At 37.3% G+C, this 14467-nt stretch overlaps 1 protein-coding gene across 2 annotated transcripts; it reads left to right on the top strand.

The window, feature by feature from the left end:
• The first annotated feature begins 847 nt into the window (after nucleotides 1-847).
• Nucleotides 848-13199, top strand: LOC112192074 (E3 ubiquitin-protein ligase UPL7). 2 transcript variants are annotated; one of them, XM_024331605.2, is made up of 16 exons: nucleotides 849-1864; nucleotides 2335-2439; nucleotides 2533-2655; nucleotides 2757-3003; nucleotides 3104-3696; nucleotides 5898-6899; nucleotides 7000-7334; nucleotides 8061-8339; nucleotides 8438-8690; nucleotides 9274-9444; nucleotides 9557-9649; nucleotides 9751-9858; nucleotides 10455-10571; nucleotides 12473-12562; nucleotides 12652-12749; nucleotides 12961-13199. In XM_024331605.2, exons 2-15 carry the CDS (start codon nucleotides 2416-2418, stop codon nucleotides 12733-12735), a joined length of 3519 nt encoding a protein of 1172 aa, XP_024187373.1. In that variant the 5' UTR covers nucleotides 849-1864; nucleotides 2335-2415; the 3' UTR covers nucleotides 12736-12749; nucleotides 12961-13199. The 2 variants fall into 2 exon arrangements, 1 of the variants encoding a protein (XP_024187373.1); XR_005808218.1 differs by lacking the exons at nucleotides 12652-12749; nucleotides 12961-13199 and adding an exon at nucleotides 9995-10055 and having other exon boundaries at nucleotides 848-1864; nucleotides 12473-12490.
• Nucleotides 13200-14467: the final 1268 nt, after the last annotated feature.

The raw sequence follows: 14467 nt of genomic DNA, 5'->3' as shown, positions 1-14467 counted from the left end.
TGAGCTATTTTCAGGAAAATTTTTGGACACTCAAGCTATTAATATGCACCATATGAAATAATTAACAATGTCCGTCATCATTTAGGCTTTGACTGAGATAGTCAACCATTAATTATGGTTATTTATAAATAAAAAAAAGTAATAATTATTAGAAATTGAGTCTATAGTCTCTGTCATCGAAAATATTTTCTGAATTTTTGTTGATGCAAAATTTTGAATTTAAGGGCTCCATAATAAAATACTCAAGGAGATGAATCCGTGAGAATTTTTAGAAAAATTTTCGGACACTCAAGCTATTTATTACGATTATCTGAAATTTAAAGATAAAGAAATTTATTGATGTAATCTGAGTCGTCCACTTGATTTGAACTGTTGTTTAAAATTTAAATGTGTTATATCAATACTTGATTAAGATCCAAGGGTTTAGAAGCAAAGGGCCGCTCAACCCATTTTTTTGTCTTGCGTAGTGCAGACAGTGACCCGACTATAGACGTCGCGGCGGTGCACATGTCCCATCTGACTCGTATCTCCATCCCTGACGTCCCATCCGACTTTATTTTTATTTTCATAATATGTATGTATTTTTATATATGTATAGTGTCGATGTGCGTGGTGCGTGTGTGTGTGTTTTTTTTTTTCTTTTAAAACTTTTTTTTTTACTTTTCTTTTGGTTTTAATCTCCACTCTCTCAATTCTCAAAAAATAAAAATAAAAATTCTCCACCCTCTTATCAGAGTGGTATGACTGTAATTATATTAATTAGTTTAAGGGCATATTTGTCATTTCAGATGTGATTGGGTTTTATGCTTCGTGAGATCTCTCACCTCTCCCATCTTTCTCTCTGCAATCGCGTTCTCTACCTCTCTCTGTCGTCATCCAGTCATCCTTGCTCTTCCTCTCGCCAAAATTGATCATCAAACACCCAAAATCTTCGTTGTCTTCACCAAGGAAGCTCCAGTGATCTACCAATTGATAGTTTTGGTGATCAGACTTAAGATTCAAATTTCGATCCTTGGCTTTCTCTCTCATCGGGTTCATCGCCGGAACCGCCACCGTCCAATCAGGTCGCAGGCGATCCCCCACCACCGGCTCAGATGACTCTCCGTCCATACTCTGAGTAAGCAAGCGCGTAAACTACCTTTCGTTGTTTAGACTTTTGATCAAAGAAGGCTATGTACTAGCAACTCAGACAGGAGAACTCCAATCCCTTTCCTTTTCGAAGTTTAATCTTTGAATTGAAATTCAGAATTGGTTTCTTTGATCTTCGGGTTTGAAGCTGAAATTGGGTTTCTCCATTTTTGATGGTATAAAACCCCAAATGAGCTTGTTCTTTGGTTATTGGGTTTTAATCTTATAATTTTTTTCACTGTGATTTTCTGGGATAATAGAAAGAACTGAGAGGAGGAGAGAGAAAGAAAACTGAGGGCAATAAATTTTGCTCAGTAAATTCGTTAGACAAACGGCGCGTGGTTTGCACGCGCTGTTAGTTTTGGACAGTGCAAATGCACTGCTGGTGCATGGAATCCGCTCCCCTAAGACGACACGCATTATCTCAATTCTCAATCGCAACCACAACGTTGTGTAAGCCATTCTTCCTAGACAAAGGAGGGAACCAGATCACCCCTGTCAATTTAGTTCAAACTCGCAGTAGTGAGTAAGGACGTCGACTGTGTCTTGGCGAAGGAGATCTCAGAGGAAGCGGCTCGTGGTGGAAAAGTCAAATTTGGGCTGGGCATCAGTCTTTTGTTTGATTATAGAACCAAGTTTTGGATGCTGCAAGGTCCCGGTGAAGTTAGCTTCTTCTGTAATCGGGTCGAATTTGTGTTCGCCCCGAGTAATAATCATGGCACTGGAATTTTCAAAGGTCAGTCAAGGGAATGCCCATGATTCTTAATTGCTCATCTTTGGGCCTTTAAACCTGACCTTTATTATGCGTAGTGGTTCTGTGACATTAAGAAGTAGTTGAAATGTTCATCTTGAAGTCTAATGATTTCGTGTTGACCGTGATATTCATGTACGTTTGTATTTCAGTATTTCACCATGAGAAAAAGAAAAATTGCACGCCGTAGGATCAAAATTAACTAAGCCAAGTGTGAGTGTATAAATTGTAACATAATTATATCAAACAGATGTGAACGATATAAAAGACGATTCTCACGTGCAAGTGCATTCATGCAAGAAGGCTAGAGTTGAGAAAATAATTAAGAACAAAACTCAAAAGAAAAAAAGAAAAAAAACAAGAGAGAGATTAGCAGTCTACGCGCTTTTTAGTCGCGTGTTGTATGTCCACGGTTTAAAAGAAGAAGCTCAAAAGCATATATCGTCACAATACAGAAATACGGTGGTTGTTGACGAGAAGCGAATGAGACTTGAGCGCTTGGATTGGCCGATCGCCGCCGCTGTGTTCCAACTTCCATGGACGATCCTCGCAAGCATCAGGTACGCGTTCTATTTCAATTTCTATTGCTCCGATCAATCTCCTCCATCAAATTATTGGCATTTAACAATTTCCAACGGTGGTGATCGGTTCAGGTCTCGTTGAGGGGCGCGAGCGCCAAGGAAATTACCAGAGACGCCCTGCTCGAGAAGGTCTCTCAGGAACGAGAGCTTCGCCAATATGCCAGACGCGCCACCGCTGCCGCCCTCTTCCTTCAGGTGCCTGCGTTTTTTTTTTTTTTTTTTTTTTTTTTGAAAATGTGAATTTTGGTATGAATTTGAGGATGTGAAACGCGGTCGTTTTGGAAATGTTGTTGCAGAGAGTGTGGAGGCGCTATAGGGTGACTAAGGTGGTGGCTTTGGAGCTCAGAGAGGAGTGGGAGAAGTGTGTGAAGCAGAAGCAAGCTGGTTTAGTCATCACAGCAACCTGGATTTCAAGTCATGTTGTGAGGCCTTTTCTTTTCTTCATTACATGTTTATCGATTCGGAAGAGGAGAATTGAAGCCGCAGAAGTTGACTCTATGAAGAGTTGCTTTCAAATGCTACTAGACAGCATGAATTCCACTGGTATGGTCCTTTTTTCTTTTGTTTTCGGATGGATAGTTTTCGCGATTTGGTTTAGCAAGTGTGTTGATTTGGCATTGTTTTTTTTTTTTTTTATGTCAAGACTCGAAGAAGAGCTATTGCTCTCTGGCAATTGGAACTCTCGAGGAGAGAAGAATCTGGGGTTATCAGACGCGGAAGCTGATTTCTCTTTGCATGTTTGTTCTTTCGGAATGCGACAAGTCCCGCCCAGGAAGTCAAGACATTGTTGCTCTTGCGTCCTTGGCAATGCGGCTTGTTGTTGTCTTAACTGATGTCAAAGGGTGGAAGAGTATTGATGAACATGACTGTCAGATTGCCGATGCAGCAGTGAAGGATTTAGTTCGGTTTATGGGGAGCCGTGAAAGTGGTCTTTACTCATCGATTAGAATATACATTAACACATTGGATGCTCCTTGCTCTTCACGGACAAAAAGTAATGTACAAACAGATGACAGATTTTTGATTACTGCAAGCACAATAACTTTGGCTCTTAGGCCATTTCATGCGTCAAAGTCCGATCTAAATGGCCTTGGCTTGTTGGATGTCCATAATGTTGCTGAGAAGTACTCTCTGTTTCTGCTTACAATTCCTTGGCTTACTCAGCGTCTGCCAGCTGTACTTATACCTGCAATGAGGCACAAATCCATTCTCCAACCTTGTTTTCAAACATTACTGGTAAGGCTCCTACAATTTGAACGAACTCTTTGTAAGTTCTTTTTGGTAGAGTATTTCCTTGAATGTACTCAAGTAAATGATCTGTGTGTTGCTGTATTACACTTTGGGTGTCAGTCACTGCAGAATTTAGGAATGAATTTTTATAAGCGTTATTGTTGGATTGGAAAGCAGTATATTGAACTAGTTATATGCCAGCTACCATGCTTTCTTTGGATATGATGAGTCAATGAATTGGGTGGAATTTTCTAGCTGGTCTATGTGTTGCTAGTTTGTAAATGCTTCATAGTTCATACTCTCAATCTTAACCTGGCATTTCAAACTCAAATATTGTCAGGACTTTTTGCAACAGGAAGAGCATCTTGTTGCAACCCATTCATCACCTTGATGCCCTTTATTTATAACCAGTGGACATCTCAAAACGATTTTAAAGTTTGTAGTTTGCCGTGGGTGATGGTCACCGTAGAATTTAGGAACTATTCTTTGAAAGAAGTACTGGTCCATTGGAAAGCCTTAGTGAGCTGATGCTCTTGGGATCAATTTTGGGAGTCTGACTGTTATCATGACTGTGGTAACTAGGCTTGTTTTTCTATTTCCTGCTGATATCTTAGTAGTGGACTTTATGTTCAAATGATCCGAACACAGTTCTAAGTCTGTTGGCACATCTAAACTACAGTTCAAGACATCTATCATCTTAGCGATACCTGTCAAGTTATTCAGTAAGCTAAAATGGTTGCTGACCAATATGCTACTAATGCTAGTTTCAGACAACAATATTCTCAATATGTATTTTGGTTTGACAACTATCCTCATCTGTTTACTCATCCTAGCATAAGATCCCTTAGAGGATCTCTTTGATGTATTTCATTTTTAGGGATAATAAAGTTTTGAATATCTTGTTGCACTCTGTTAATAATATTTCTCCTCTTTAATCAATAAAACATTGACCTAGTCTCATGCTGGCTACCATTCTTTTTTTTTTTTTTTTTTTGGAGATGATGAGTCAATGAGTGTTTGGAACTATCTCAACTGATCTATGTGTAACTAGTTTGACGCTTGAACTTAAGCTTGCATTTCAAACTCAAATATCATCAATCCTTGTTTTTCAATGGAAAAAAGATGTATTGAAACCACTAAAGTGACTTGATGCCGATATTGTATAAATGGGCGGAAACTAAGTTATATCTCTAAGGTGCATTTTTTTTTTTGTCCATAAATCATACTTTGAGCATATGACTTTAAGTAACACTTGATTAGTTTGTAACTGGTTATGGTTTCAAAATAACACTTGCTAGTAGATTTAGTAGTAGTTTATTATACTTGCACGATGTTTAGATACGTGATGTCTAGGTTTTTGGATGTCAGTTGATAATTTGGTATGATACATGTTGGTGTTGCCTTATTGTGAGTATAGTTTCATGCTGTCTACCATTCATATGTTTATATGATGAATCAACCAGGTCAGTGGAACTTTTTAATGGATCTATCTGTTAGTAGTTTGATAGTACGGCAGCAGTCAAACTCAAATCTCACCTGCCCTTTTGACCAATATATCAACCTGATGTCGGTGTAGGAACTACACTAATAAAGATTTAGAACACACATTATCTCCTTACATATATCCTGTGTCAGCCAATTATATGTCACTAAGAAGTTGTTCATGTAAGTTTATATATGGTTGAATGCTCTTTTGACTTATGTTTTGAACTAATTAGAAGTGTGATTGTGGATGGTACCTTCTTGTGACAGTAATTTAGAACCTACATTATCTTTTGCTCCTTACATGCTAGATCAGTGAGTTATATCTTACCAGGAAGTGGGTTGTTTAAGTCTACCAATTGTTTGATATTGTTTTGACTGTTTCATCTAAATATCTATAGAATTAACGTGTGGATGGGACCTTTGTGTAGCAATATAATAGAGAACATATCTCAATAGCTATCATGATCACATTGTTTGTTTGTTTGCTCTTTTATTTTTTATATATTAAATTATGTCTTTTAATACTTTATGTAATTAACGAGAAAACATGTATGCATTAGTTTTGTATAGTATAGGCTCTATCTATCTATTTCACTATCGCATGTGGAGGTGCAATCACACCTGTCAATGGAATATTGGTTTTGTTTATCCTTTTTCTTTTCTTTCTTATTTCTGTTATTCAAACATGTGGGGACTGATCAAACTTTCGCAGGTGATGGCAGATTTTCAAAGAGAAAATATTAAAGGAGATGCTGGCTGTGGATCAGTCAAAGTTTCATGTTTCCCCCAAGGTTATTCCACCAGTTGGTTGGGCTCTTGCAAACATTATATGCCTAGCTACAGGGGGAGAGAGTGATTCTGTTGATCCTGGAGGTTTCCATCAAGAGTTGGATTGTGCATCTTATGTACGTGCTGTTAATAGTCTTGCAGAAAACTTATTATCTATGCTTGAGAATGTTGACTCTGTCCAGGAGAATCAGGATCTCCAAAGTGATGTTGAAACCAGTGAAAAGCCAAGCTATACAGTTTCATGTGAGACTGAAATGACCCATGGATCTATTAAGTTGTCGTTCTTGGATATGCTTAGGCCTGTTTCTCAGCAGTGGCACCTTACAGATCTTTTGGCAATAGTGAATAAACTTGGTCACACTCAAGGGTCTGAGACTATGACGCCAAAAAGACTGGAATATTCAGGGACGTTGGAATTGCTGGATATTGTGCATTTTTATTCTTTCATGCTAAGAATGTTTTCATTATTGAATCCAAGGGTTGGCTCATTGCCTGTCCTTAACATGCTATCGTTTACTCCTGGATTTCTTGTAAGTCTATGGGGAGCGTTGGAAACCTATCTTTTTCCTAGGAATGTTTGCAGTGGTCATAAACCCTATGATATCATTAGTAAAACTTCTGGTAGTGGAAAAGATGGGAATTTTGGAAAAAAGAAAAAGCATGGCAATAATGATGGAGGTAATAAGTGGGTCAGTGTCCTTCATAAAATTACGGGTAAATCACAAGCGGAGATTGATCATACGGATTTGCGTGGTAATCAACCCAAGCCTAGACTTGTTGAAAAAGAGGATTCTTCTGATGTTTGGGATATAGAACCTGTGAGGCCTGGTCCTCAAGGTATTTCAAGAGACATGTCATATATGCTTCATCTATTCTGTGCAAGCTATTCACACCTGCTTTTGATTCTTGATGACATAGAGTTTTATGAAAAACAGGTACCTTCTTCAAATTCTGTCTTATTTTTCCTTTTGAGCTTTTCCCCCCATTGATCGTTTAGAGTTATCAATTCTTAATATTTAAGCATTATATGAACAGGTACCATTTACACTGGAGCAACAACGGCAAATTGCTTCTGTTCTCAATACATTGGTTTATAATGGGTTTTCTCAAAGTATTGGACAGGAGGGTAGACCCCTTATGGAGTCTGCGGTCAGATGCCTGCATTTAATATATGAAAGGGATTGCAGGCACCAGTTCTGCCCCCCTGTTTTGTGGCTTTCACCTGCTAGAAAGAACCGCCCACCAATTGCGGTAGCTGCCAGAACTCATGAAGTTTTGTCAGCTAATCAAAGATCAGATGATTCTCTGGCTGTGCAAAGTATAGGCTCTGTTATAACTACAACTCCGCATGTATTTCCATTTGAAGAAAGGTAAGAAAATAGTTGAGTAAATTAATAGCTTTTATTGCTCTTGTTAAAAAAAATATCAATAGCTTTCGGCGTTAACAGCTATTCTTTTTCCTGTATTCTTGGCTCACTTTGAACCATTACATTTGACATGCAATGGAAGCTCAATCCTATTTTCTTTACTCTGGATGACCTGTTATTGTCTAGTGATACTATAGTTGTTGACTAAAAGATAGGATTTAGAAACCTATCTATTATTCTATTTATGCGTGGAAGTTTATACATTGAACTTCAATTTTTTGAGAAAAATTATAGAGGAGTGGAAATCAGTGGATAATGCATTTGGAAGATAGAGTCAGTTACTGTAGGATATTCATCTTGCTTCATAGTTCTTGTGTGCATATGTCTGTGTTGGTGTGTGGGTGTGGGTTGTATCTTTGTGATATAATCCTTGAGTGTCAAAAGGTACACAGTGCACATGTGAGTGCACATGTGAGTCCACTTGAATGTTCTGTTTCCGTGTGTTTGCAAGTGAGAGTGTAGAAGTGTTTGGACACAATATCACGACTTCTCTAAGTTCTCCTTCACCGTTATGTTATAATTTATGGGTTTCTTGCTACTTGCATCTTAAGTTTGACATTTTGATCTTAAATTCGGACATGATATGTTTGAGGCCTCCAGGTCTATCTAAGATGTTGTATTCTGTAATTATGCTTCTTGATGTAATTCTGTGTAATTTTGTATAATCAGAGTGGAAATGTTTAGAGAGTTTATCAAGATGGACAAAGCCTCCCGGAAAATGGCTGGTGAGGTTTCTGGCCCTAGTTCACGATCAGTTGAGATAGTAGTTCGTCGTGGTCATATTGTTGAAGATGGATTTCAGCAGTTAAACTCCCTGGGATCAAGATTAAAGTCATCCATCCATGTTTCATTTGTCAGTGAATGTGGCCTTCCAGAGGCTGGCCTCGACTATGGTGGATTATCTAAAGAGTTTTTGACCGATATATCAAAAGCTGCATTCGCTCCTGAGTAAGTTTGTGACTACAGATAGATATAACTATTATTACTTTCTTACATAGTTATTTGTTTCTAAGTGAGTTTCTTAACCTCAGTTTTTCTGTTGATAGGTATGGGCTATTCTCCCAGACCTCAACCTCAGCCAGACTTCTAATTCCTAATCCATCTGCAAGATATCTAGATAATGGTATCCAGATGATTGAGTTCCTTGGAAGAGTTGTCGGGAAAGCTCTCTATGAAGGAATACTGCTAGATTACTCATTTTCTCATGTTTTTGTACAAAAACTGTTGGGTCGATATAGCTTCCTCGATGAACTATCAACACTTGATCCAGAGATTTACAGGAATCTCATGTATGTTAAGGTAAACCATATATTTTGTTTGCGCTTCTTGGGTTCTTTTGTTTCTCATTACATCCTTGCTGAAGTGTTCGTATTTATTTTGATAATCATGCAACATGTTGGACTGGTGTTAAGTGTTAGGTTATCATGCAATTCAAGTTAAAGGGAAATTATTCAACAGTATAACAATTTTTTTTGGAATTAATCGTAATTGTTGTAGGGAGAAACAAAAATTTGATGGGAAATTTGGGGATTGAAGTTTCTTTCTACTTATAAGCTGTATGACATTATTTGTCTGAAAGAATGGTAAAGGAAGAAAAGAAAGGCCTTTGGAATTGGGAGTTGAGGACCTTATATTTTAACTGCTATGTGTTTATGTTAGGTAAAAGTCCATCTGGTTTAATGAGAATCAAAGCATTTGAAATATGGTGTTATTGGTTGCTTGGTCTGAACTGATATACAATGCCCTTGAATGATTGAGCTCCAGCTTAAGTGTGTGGAAGTCTCTTATATTTGGCTAAAGTTTCTCTTACATGCATTAATGTTAGGCCATGTATATTAATTCGTTAAGTTTGTTATTTATCTGCGCGGCTATCACTTTGCAGCATTATGATGGTGATGTTGAGGAACTGTGTCTGGACTTTACGGTAACTGAAGAGTCATTTGGAAAACGGCATGTTATTGAGCTCAAGCCTGGTGGAAAGGATGTTACTGTGACAAGCAAGAACAAAATGCAGTACATCCATGCAATTGCTGATTATAAGCTTAACCGACAGGTTTGTATTGATTTCTGTTGAACGTTTGAAAACCTGATTGAAGACAAAGGACACCTTCTTTTTTTGGTGTTATAACAGAAGAATTACTCTTTTTTTTAATGTTGAATTGCAGATGTTCCTTTTTTCAAATGCATTCTATAGAGGGTTAATTGATCTCATATCACCATCTTGGCTAAAATTATTTAATGCAGGGGAATTTAATCAGGTAAATACCTCCCAAATTAATTATCCTTTCAGATTGCTCAACTTCTGACCCAATCAAAATCATTTTGGTGTCAAATTCTGATCTTTCATTATGGTAAATAGTTGCTTTCAGGTGGAAACCATGACATTGATGTTGATGACTTGAGAAAGAACACACGATACACTGGTGGTTACTCTGAAGGGACCCGAACGATTAAAATCTTTTGGGAGGTATTGACCCTGGACTGGAAGTTGATTGTCATATACTTTTTTTTGAATGAGAAATTAGATTTTTATCAGTAAATAGAACAGTATAGTTTTTATTTGACCCCATCATGGGCATAGTGTAAACTTATATTTTGTAAAGGGACCCAGGATACACTGGTGGTTGCTCTGAAGGGACCCAAATGATTAAAATCTTTTGGGAGGTATTGACCCTGAACTGGAAGTTGATTGTCATATACTTTTTTTGAATGAGAAATTAGATTTTTATCAGTAAATAGAACAGTATAGTTTTTATTTGACCCCGTCATGGGAATAGTGTAAGCTTATATTTTGTAAAGGATGATCTGTTCCCTTTTTTTTTTTTTGAATCATTAAATGTGGAGGTTCATGTCTGCTGCCTCTTTCCTTTTATATATGCAAGACCAAATATGGTTATATAATCACACTCTGTTCCCTCTCTAGACAGGACTTTCACAGTTATCTGCCTTTTCAGTTTATGCTGTAGAGTATGTTTATCCATGTGGCATATTTAATATTGCTAATGTTCAGGATGCTTATGATGTTTTTATGTTTTACTGAGTTTCGTTGTACTATGATAACAGGTAATTAGCGGATTTGAACCTAAAGAACGGTGTATGCTTTTGAAATTCGTGACCAGTTGTTCTCGAGCTCCATTACTTGGGTTTAAACACTTGCAACCAACGTTTACAATTCATAAGGTGTGTTCTTTATCTTATTTCTGCAAACGATTTTCTTATGTGTGCACTGACACACTGTCACAATTAAAGCTGGAGTTAAATCAATTAAGGGCACTGTATTTTAGCCAATTTGCATTCCTACGTTTCTTATAATTTGGACAATATGTTAATTTAGTGATCTCCATCACATTTCCGTGATATTTGCCTAGCATTTGAGAGTACAAATGTCAATTTTTTATACAAGCTTTTTTTATTCTCTCTCTCTCTCTCTGTGATGCTTTTATTCTGCAATTCTTAGTCCCTCTCACTTCTTCGTACCTACTCCAACTATGAGATCTGCACTACATCAGTTGTTCCACCAATTCAGCATCTTGTCAAATAGCAGCACTCTGAGAAAAAAGCTCCTCTCAAAGCACCAAGTGGTTCACCAGAGGGAGAACCAGTTGGTTCAAATTCACTCACCAGATGCTCAGTATCACCAGCAACCAATTAAAAAACAATACCACATATAATGAGTGAAAACTAATTCTAAGTGGGTTGTTAGAAAAGCAAGGTGCTTTAGTCCACAATAATTCAACTATAAATGAAATATTAACCTTGAACCTAGCGAAGGCCATCTCTCTAGTAGCAGAGCTCGAACTCTTCACAAGTGGGGCAGTACCTCGTGAGAGTCATCTTATCTGCCACCCAAATCCTTAGATCAAGGATTCGCTGTTCATGCCCGATACGTCTATGACATTCAAATCTTGGTTGTATTTGGTTTTTGGGTTTGAATTCTTATCCTCCACCTCCAGATCAAATATGTGACTGGCTTCCTAGGCAGATCTTAGATCAGGGTGGACTTGTTGCTATTCGATCTCAGACTTCATAGGAGGAGAAAGAAACCGAGATAAAAAAAAAGTACCAAGTTTGGTCTCAGATTAAAAATAGTTATAGGTTTTAATAAGAACTTGACGTTTTTGCTTCATGTGCTAGGCAAAGATCAACAGAATTGTGGATGGGAATCACCTAGATTAATAGACTTGTTCAGATTAGCTTATTTCATAAATTTTCAATGCAGTTTGGCCGAAATAAAATCAAGGGATGCAAACTGAAACTGTGGTCAAATTAATGGTGCATATTGGCTTTTAAGCCCTTATTTTATGTTTATATCACTTTTGTACTTGTGAATGGTGATTTCGGTTTGCTAAGTACCACCCTTATTATGTGTGTATCTCATGAGAACATATATTATTTGGTATACCATGTGTATTATACATATCAAAATCTGGGCTTTCATTGGATATTGCTGAAGGGATGAGGTGAAGCCCAGTATGCACACAACATGACCAGGCAATGCCACTTTACCAGTCATTGCTTTCACAAGTTACAATTAAAGGAAGAAATATTAGCTAATAATAGTTTCAAACTTTTGATTGCCGAGAAGTATGGTACAGAAGCAATTAAATACTCATATGAACAGGTTGTGAGGTCATCTATTTCCTCTTTTGTTTGTAATCTAGAATCTGTTGTCTTTTGTTTGCTGAATGAAATGTTAGTCACAGTGTCATGGTATTCCTGTGCATTCCTGAACATTTGTTCAGCTTTGTACTTCTTTTGGAACTATCAATTTAGGAAACCTTACATTTATATTCAAAATACGAGGTGAAATTTAGTGCATCAACAGAAAGAAATAGATTCGTTTGACAGTTACTTTTGTTTTCTATCCTTATGTTGCATGAACATTTAACTACTGGGATATATTCTAGTTTCTATCTCTGAGAAGAGTGATAAAGTTACTTGGTTTTGTCTTCTGAAAGAAAATGAAGAGAAATTTATGATATTTGAAACAAAATAATGTACACTAAATAGAAATTCATGTTAGGAAAGTGATATATAATCAATCTGTAGTGCTTACTCAAGGAGTGGGTTATTATATATAGGTTGCATGCGATATCCCTCTGTGGGCAACAATGAGAGGAGAGGATGTAGAGCGGCTTCCATCAGCCTCAACTTGCTACAATACTTTGAAGGTACAGTAACACAGGGTTCAGAAGAGCTACCTACTACTGTTTATATCTGCTTTTAACTGTGCTCATGTTTCCCTTTGTAATGGTTGCAGCTTCCAACTTACAAGCGTCCAAGCACGTTGAGAGAAAAACTTCTATATGCAATCAGTTCTAATGCAGGTTTTGAACTTTCTTGAAGACATGCCTTCAGGTAATAATTTTCATCTCTTATTCTTTTTTCCTCATCTGGATTACTTTTCTAGTGATGCTATCTTCTATGTTTCTTTTGGCATTTGCAAAACTTGAGTTTTGTGTTATTGACAGATCACTATTTCATTGGTCAATAGCAAGCATCATAGAGCAATTGAAGTTGATTAATTACTGGTATAACAGAACTGCTGTGTGCGCATCTTTCTTTGCAGGTGTCCGTCCTCCTTTCTGTCTTTGCTTCCTTACTTTGGGATTGGAGTCATCAGACCCCTTGGATCTTGTAGGCTTATTTTAGTAGTGCATTCTTGAGTACTAAAATGAATATTTCTTATAAATGTATATATCAGTAGTGAATTTGAATACTATAGATAAGAGGATATATGTCACTCATATTTGTCAATATTACTGTATGATTCATATACATCGATTTTTTTATTTTTTTATTTTCTTATACTAATTCTTTTGTTGTTTGGATTTAAATGAACATATCCAAACTGCCTTTTTTTTTTTTTTGGTACAATATCCAAACTGCCTTTAATCTTCCAAATTTGTAATCTCATCTTATTTTCTACTAATTAAAACGAACCACAGAAAGTGGCTGTTGGGGTTTGGCAAGCATGCCAGAGTATCCTCCTACTCGAGAAAGATTGCTAACAAAAATCTATGAAGGAGAAACTACCTGTTTTGCTCCGTGAAGTTGGGCATGTCTTGGCAGATTGTAAGATTGCTAGGGAGCTGTTGGGAGAGGTGTCTTTGCAGATTACTTGTCCGGTAACACCTATATTTATTTTTAAGGAATGGATGTTGGAATGTGTCAATTGGGTATCTTTGCAGCAGTTTGAAAAATTCATGGTGTTCTTGTGGGCGTTATGGAATGATAGAAATGCTGCCGTGTGGGAAGATAGACCAAGACTGCCAGCAGATATAGCAATTGCTACTATGAGCTGGTTCAATGAGTATAAGCTGGTGCATGCTTCTTCAATCCCAGGAGTGAAGGTGATTCAGCGGTGGACGAGCCCAGCTGAACATGTATTAAAATGTAATATCGGTGGTAGTTATAATCACCATTAGATGAAGGGTGGAGTTGGATGTGTACTCCGAGATCACAAAGGGGACTTTCAGGCAGCTTTGACGAAGATTGTGAGTAATGCAGCCTCTGCTTTCCAAGTCGAGCTGATCGCCTTGCAAGCTGCAGTTCAGTTTGCTATATCGCTGCATCATGAGCAGGTACAGTTTGAAACAGATTGTTTACAACTTGTTCAAGTTATCACTGCTGCTGATGAAGATGCTTCAATTGTTGGTCATATTGTGGATGAGGGTAGATTGATGTTTAGAAATTATCCTTTGTTTTCTCCATCTCATGTTACTCGTAGAGCAAATAATATAGCTCATACTCTTGCTCAGATGGATCTTCATTCTGAGCTATCTCATTCCTGGTTCTTTTATGCTCCCGAGTTTATAAGGAATTCATCGCTAATTCAATGAAGTTTTTTTTATCAAAGAAGAAAGATATAGACCAGAGAGAATAAAAGGATAATTATAAAGAGATAACAATAGTCCTCTTTTAGCTGTCTTTAATCGTTTCATATTTGCAATTTGAAAGCAATCTGAAAGCCCATTCTTTGAGCCGTTGCGTGGTTGCTACTAGTCTGAAGTTCCCCATTCTCTGTAAAGATGGGAAGTGCTCCGTTCAAATCAAATGTCTAAGTTTATTTTTTT

Source organism: Rosa chinensis, chromosome 3 (assembly GCF_002994745.2).
Source record: "Rosa chinensis cultivar Old Blush chromosome 3, RchiOBHm-V2, whole genome shotgun sequence".
Classification (NCBI taxonomy): Eukaryota; Viridiplantae; Streptophyta; class Magnoliopsida; order Rosales; family Rosaceae; genus Rosa; species Rosa chinensis.
This window is presented reverse-complemented; position numbering and strand designations above follow the sequence as displayed.

Coding starts and splice junctions, on each gene's coding strand:
- LOC112192074 (XM_024331605.2), top strand. CDS start 2,416: ATGGACGATCCTCGCAAGCATCAG. Junction 8,691..9,273: donor GGAATCTCATGTATGTTAAG/GTAAACCATATA, acceptor ATCACTTTGCAG/CATTATGATGGTGATGTTGA. Junction 12,563..12,651: donor CTTGCTACAATACTTTGAAG/GTACAGTAACAC, acceptor TAATGGTTGCAG/CTTCCAACTTACAAGCGTCC.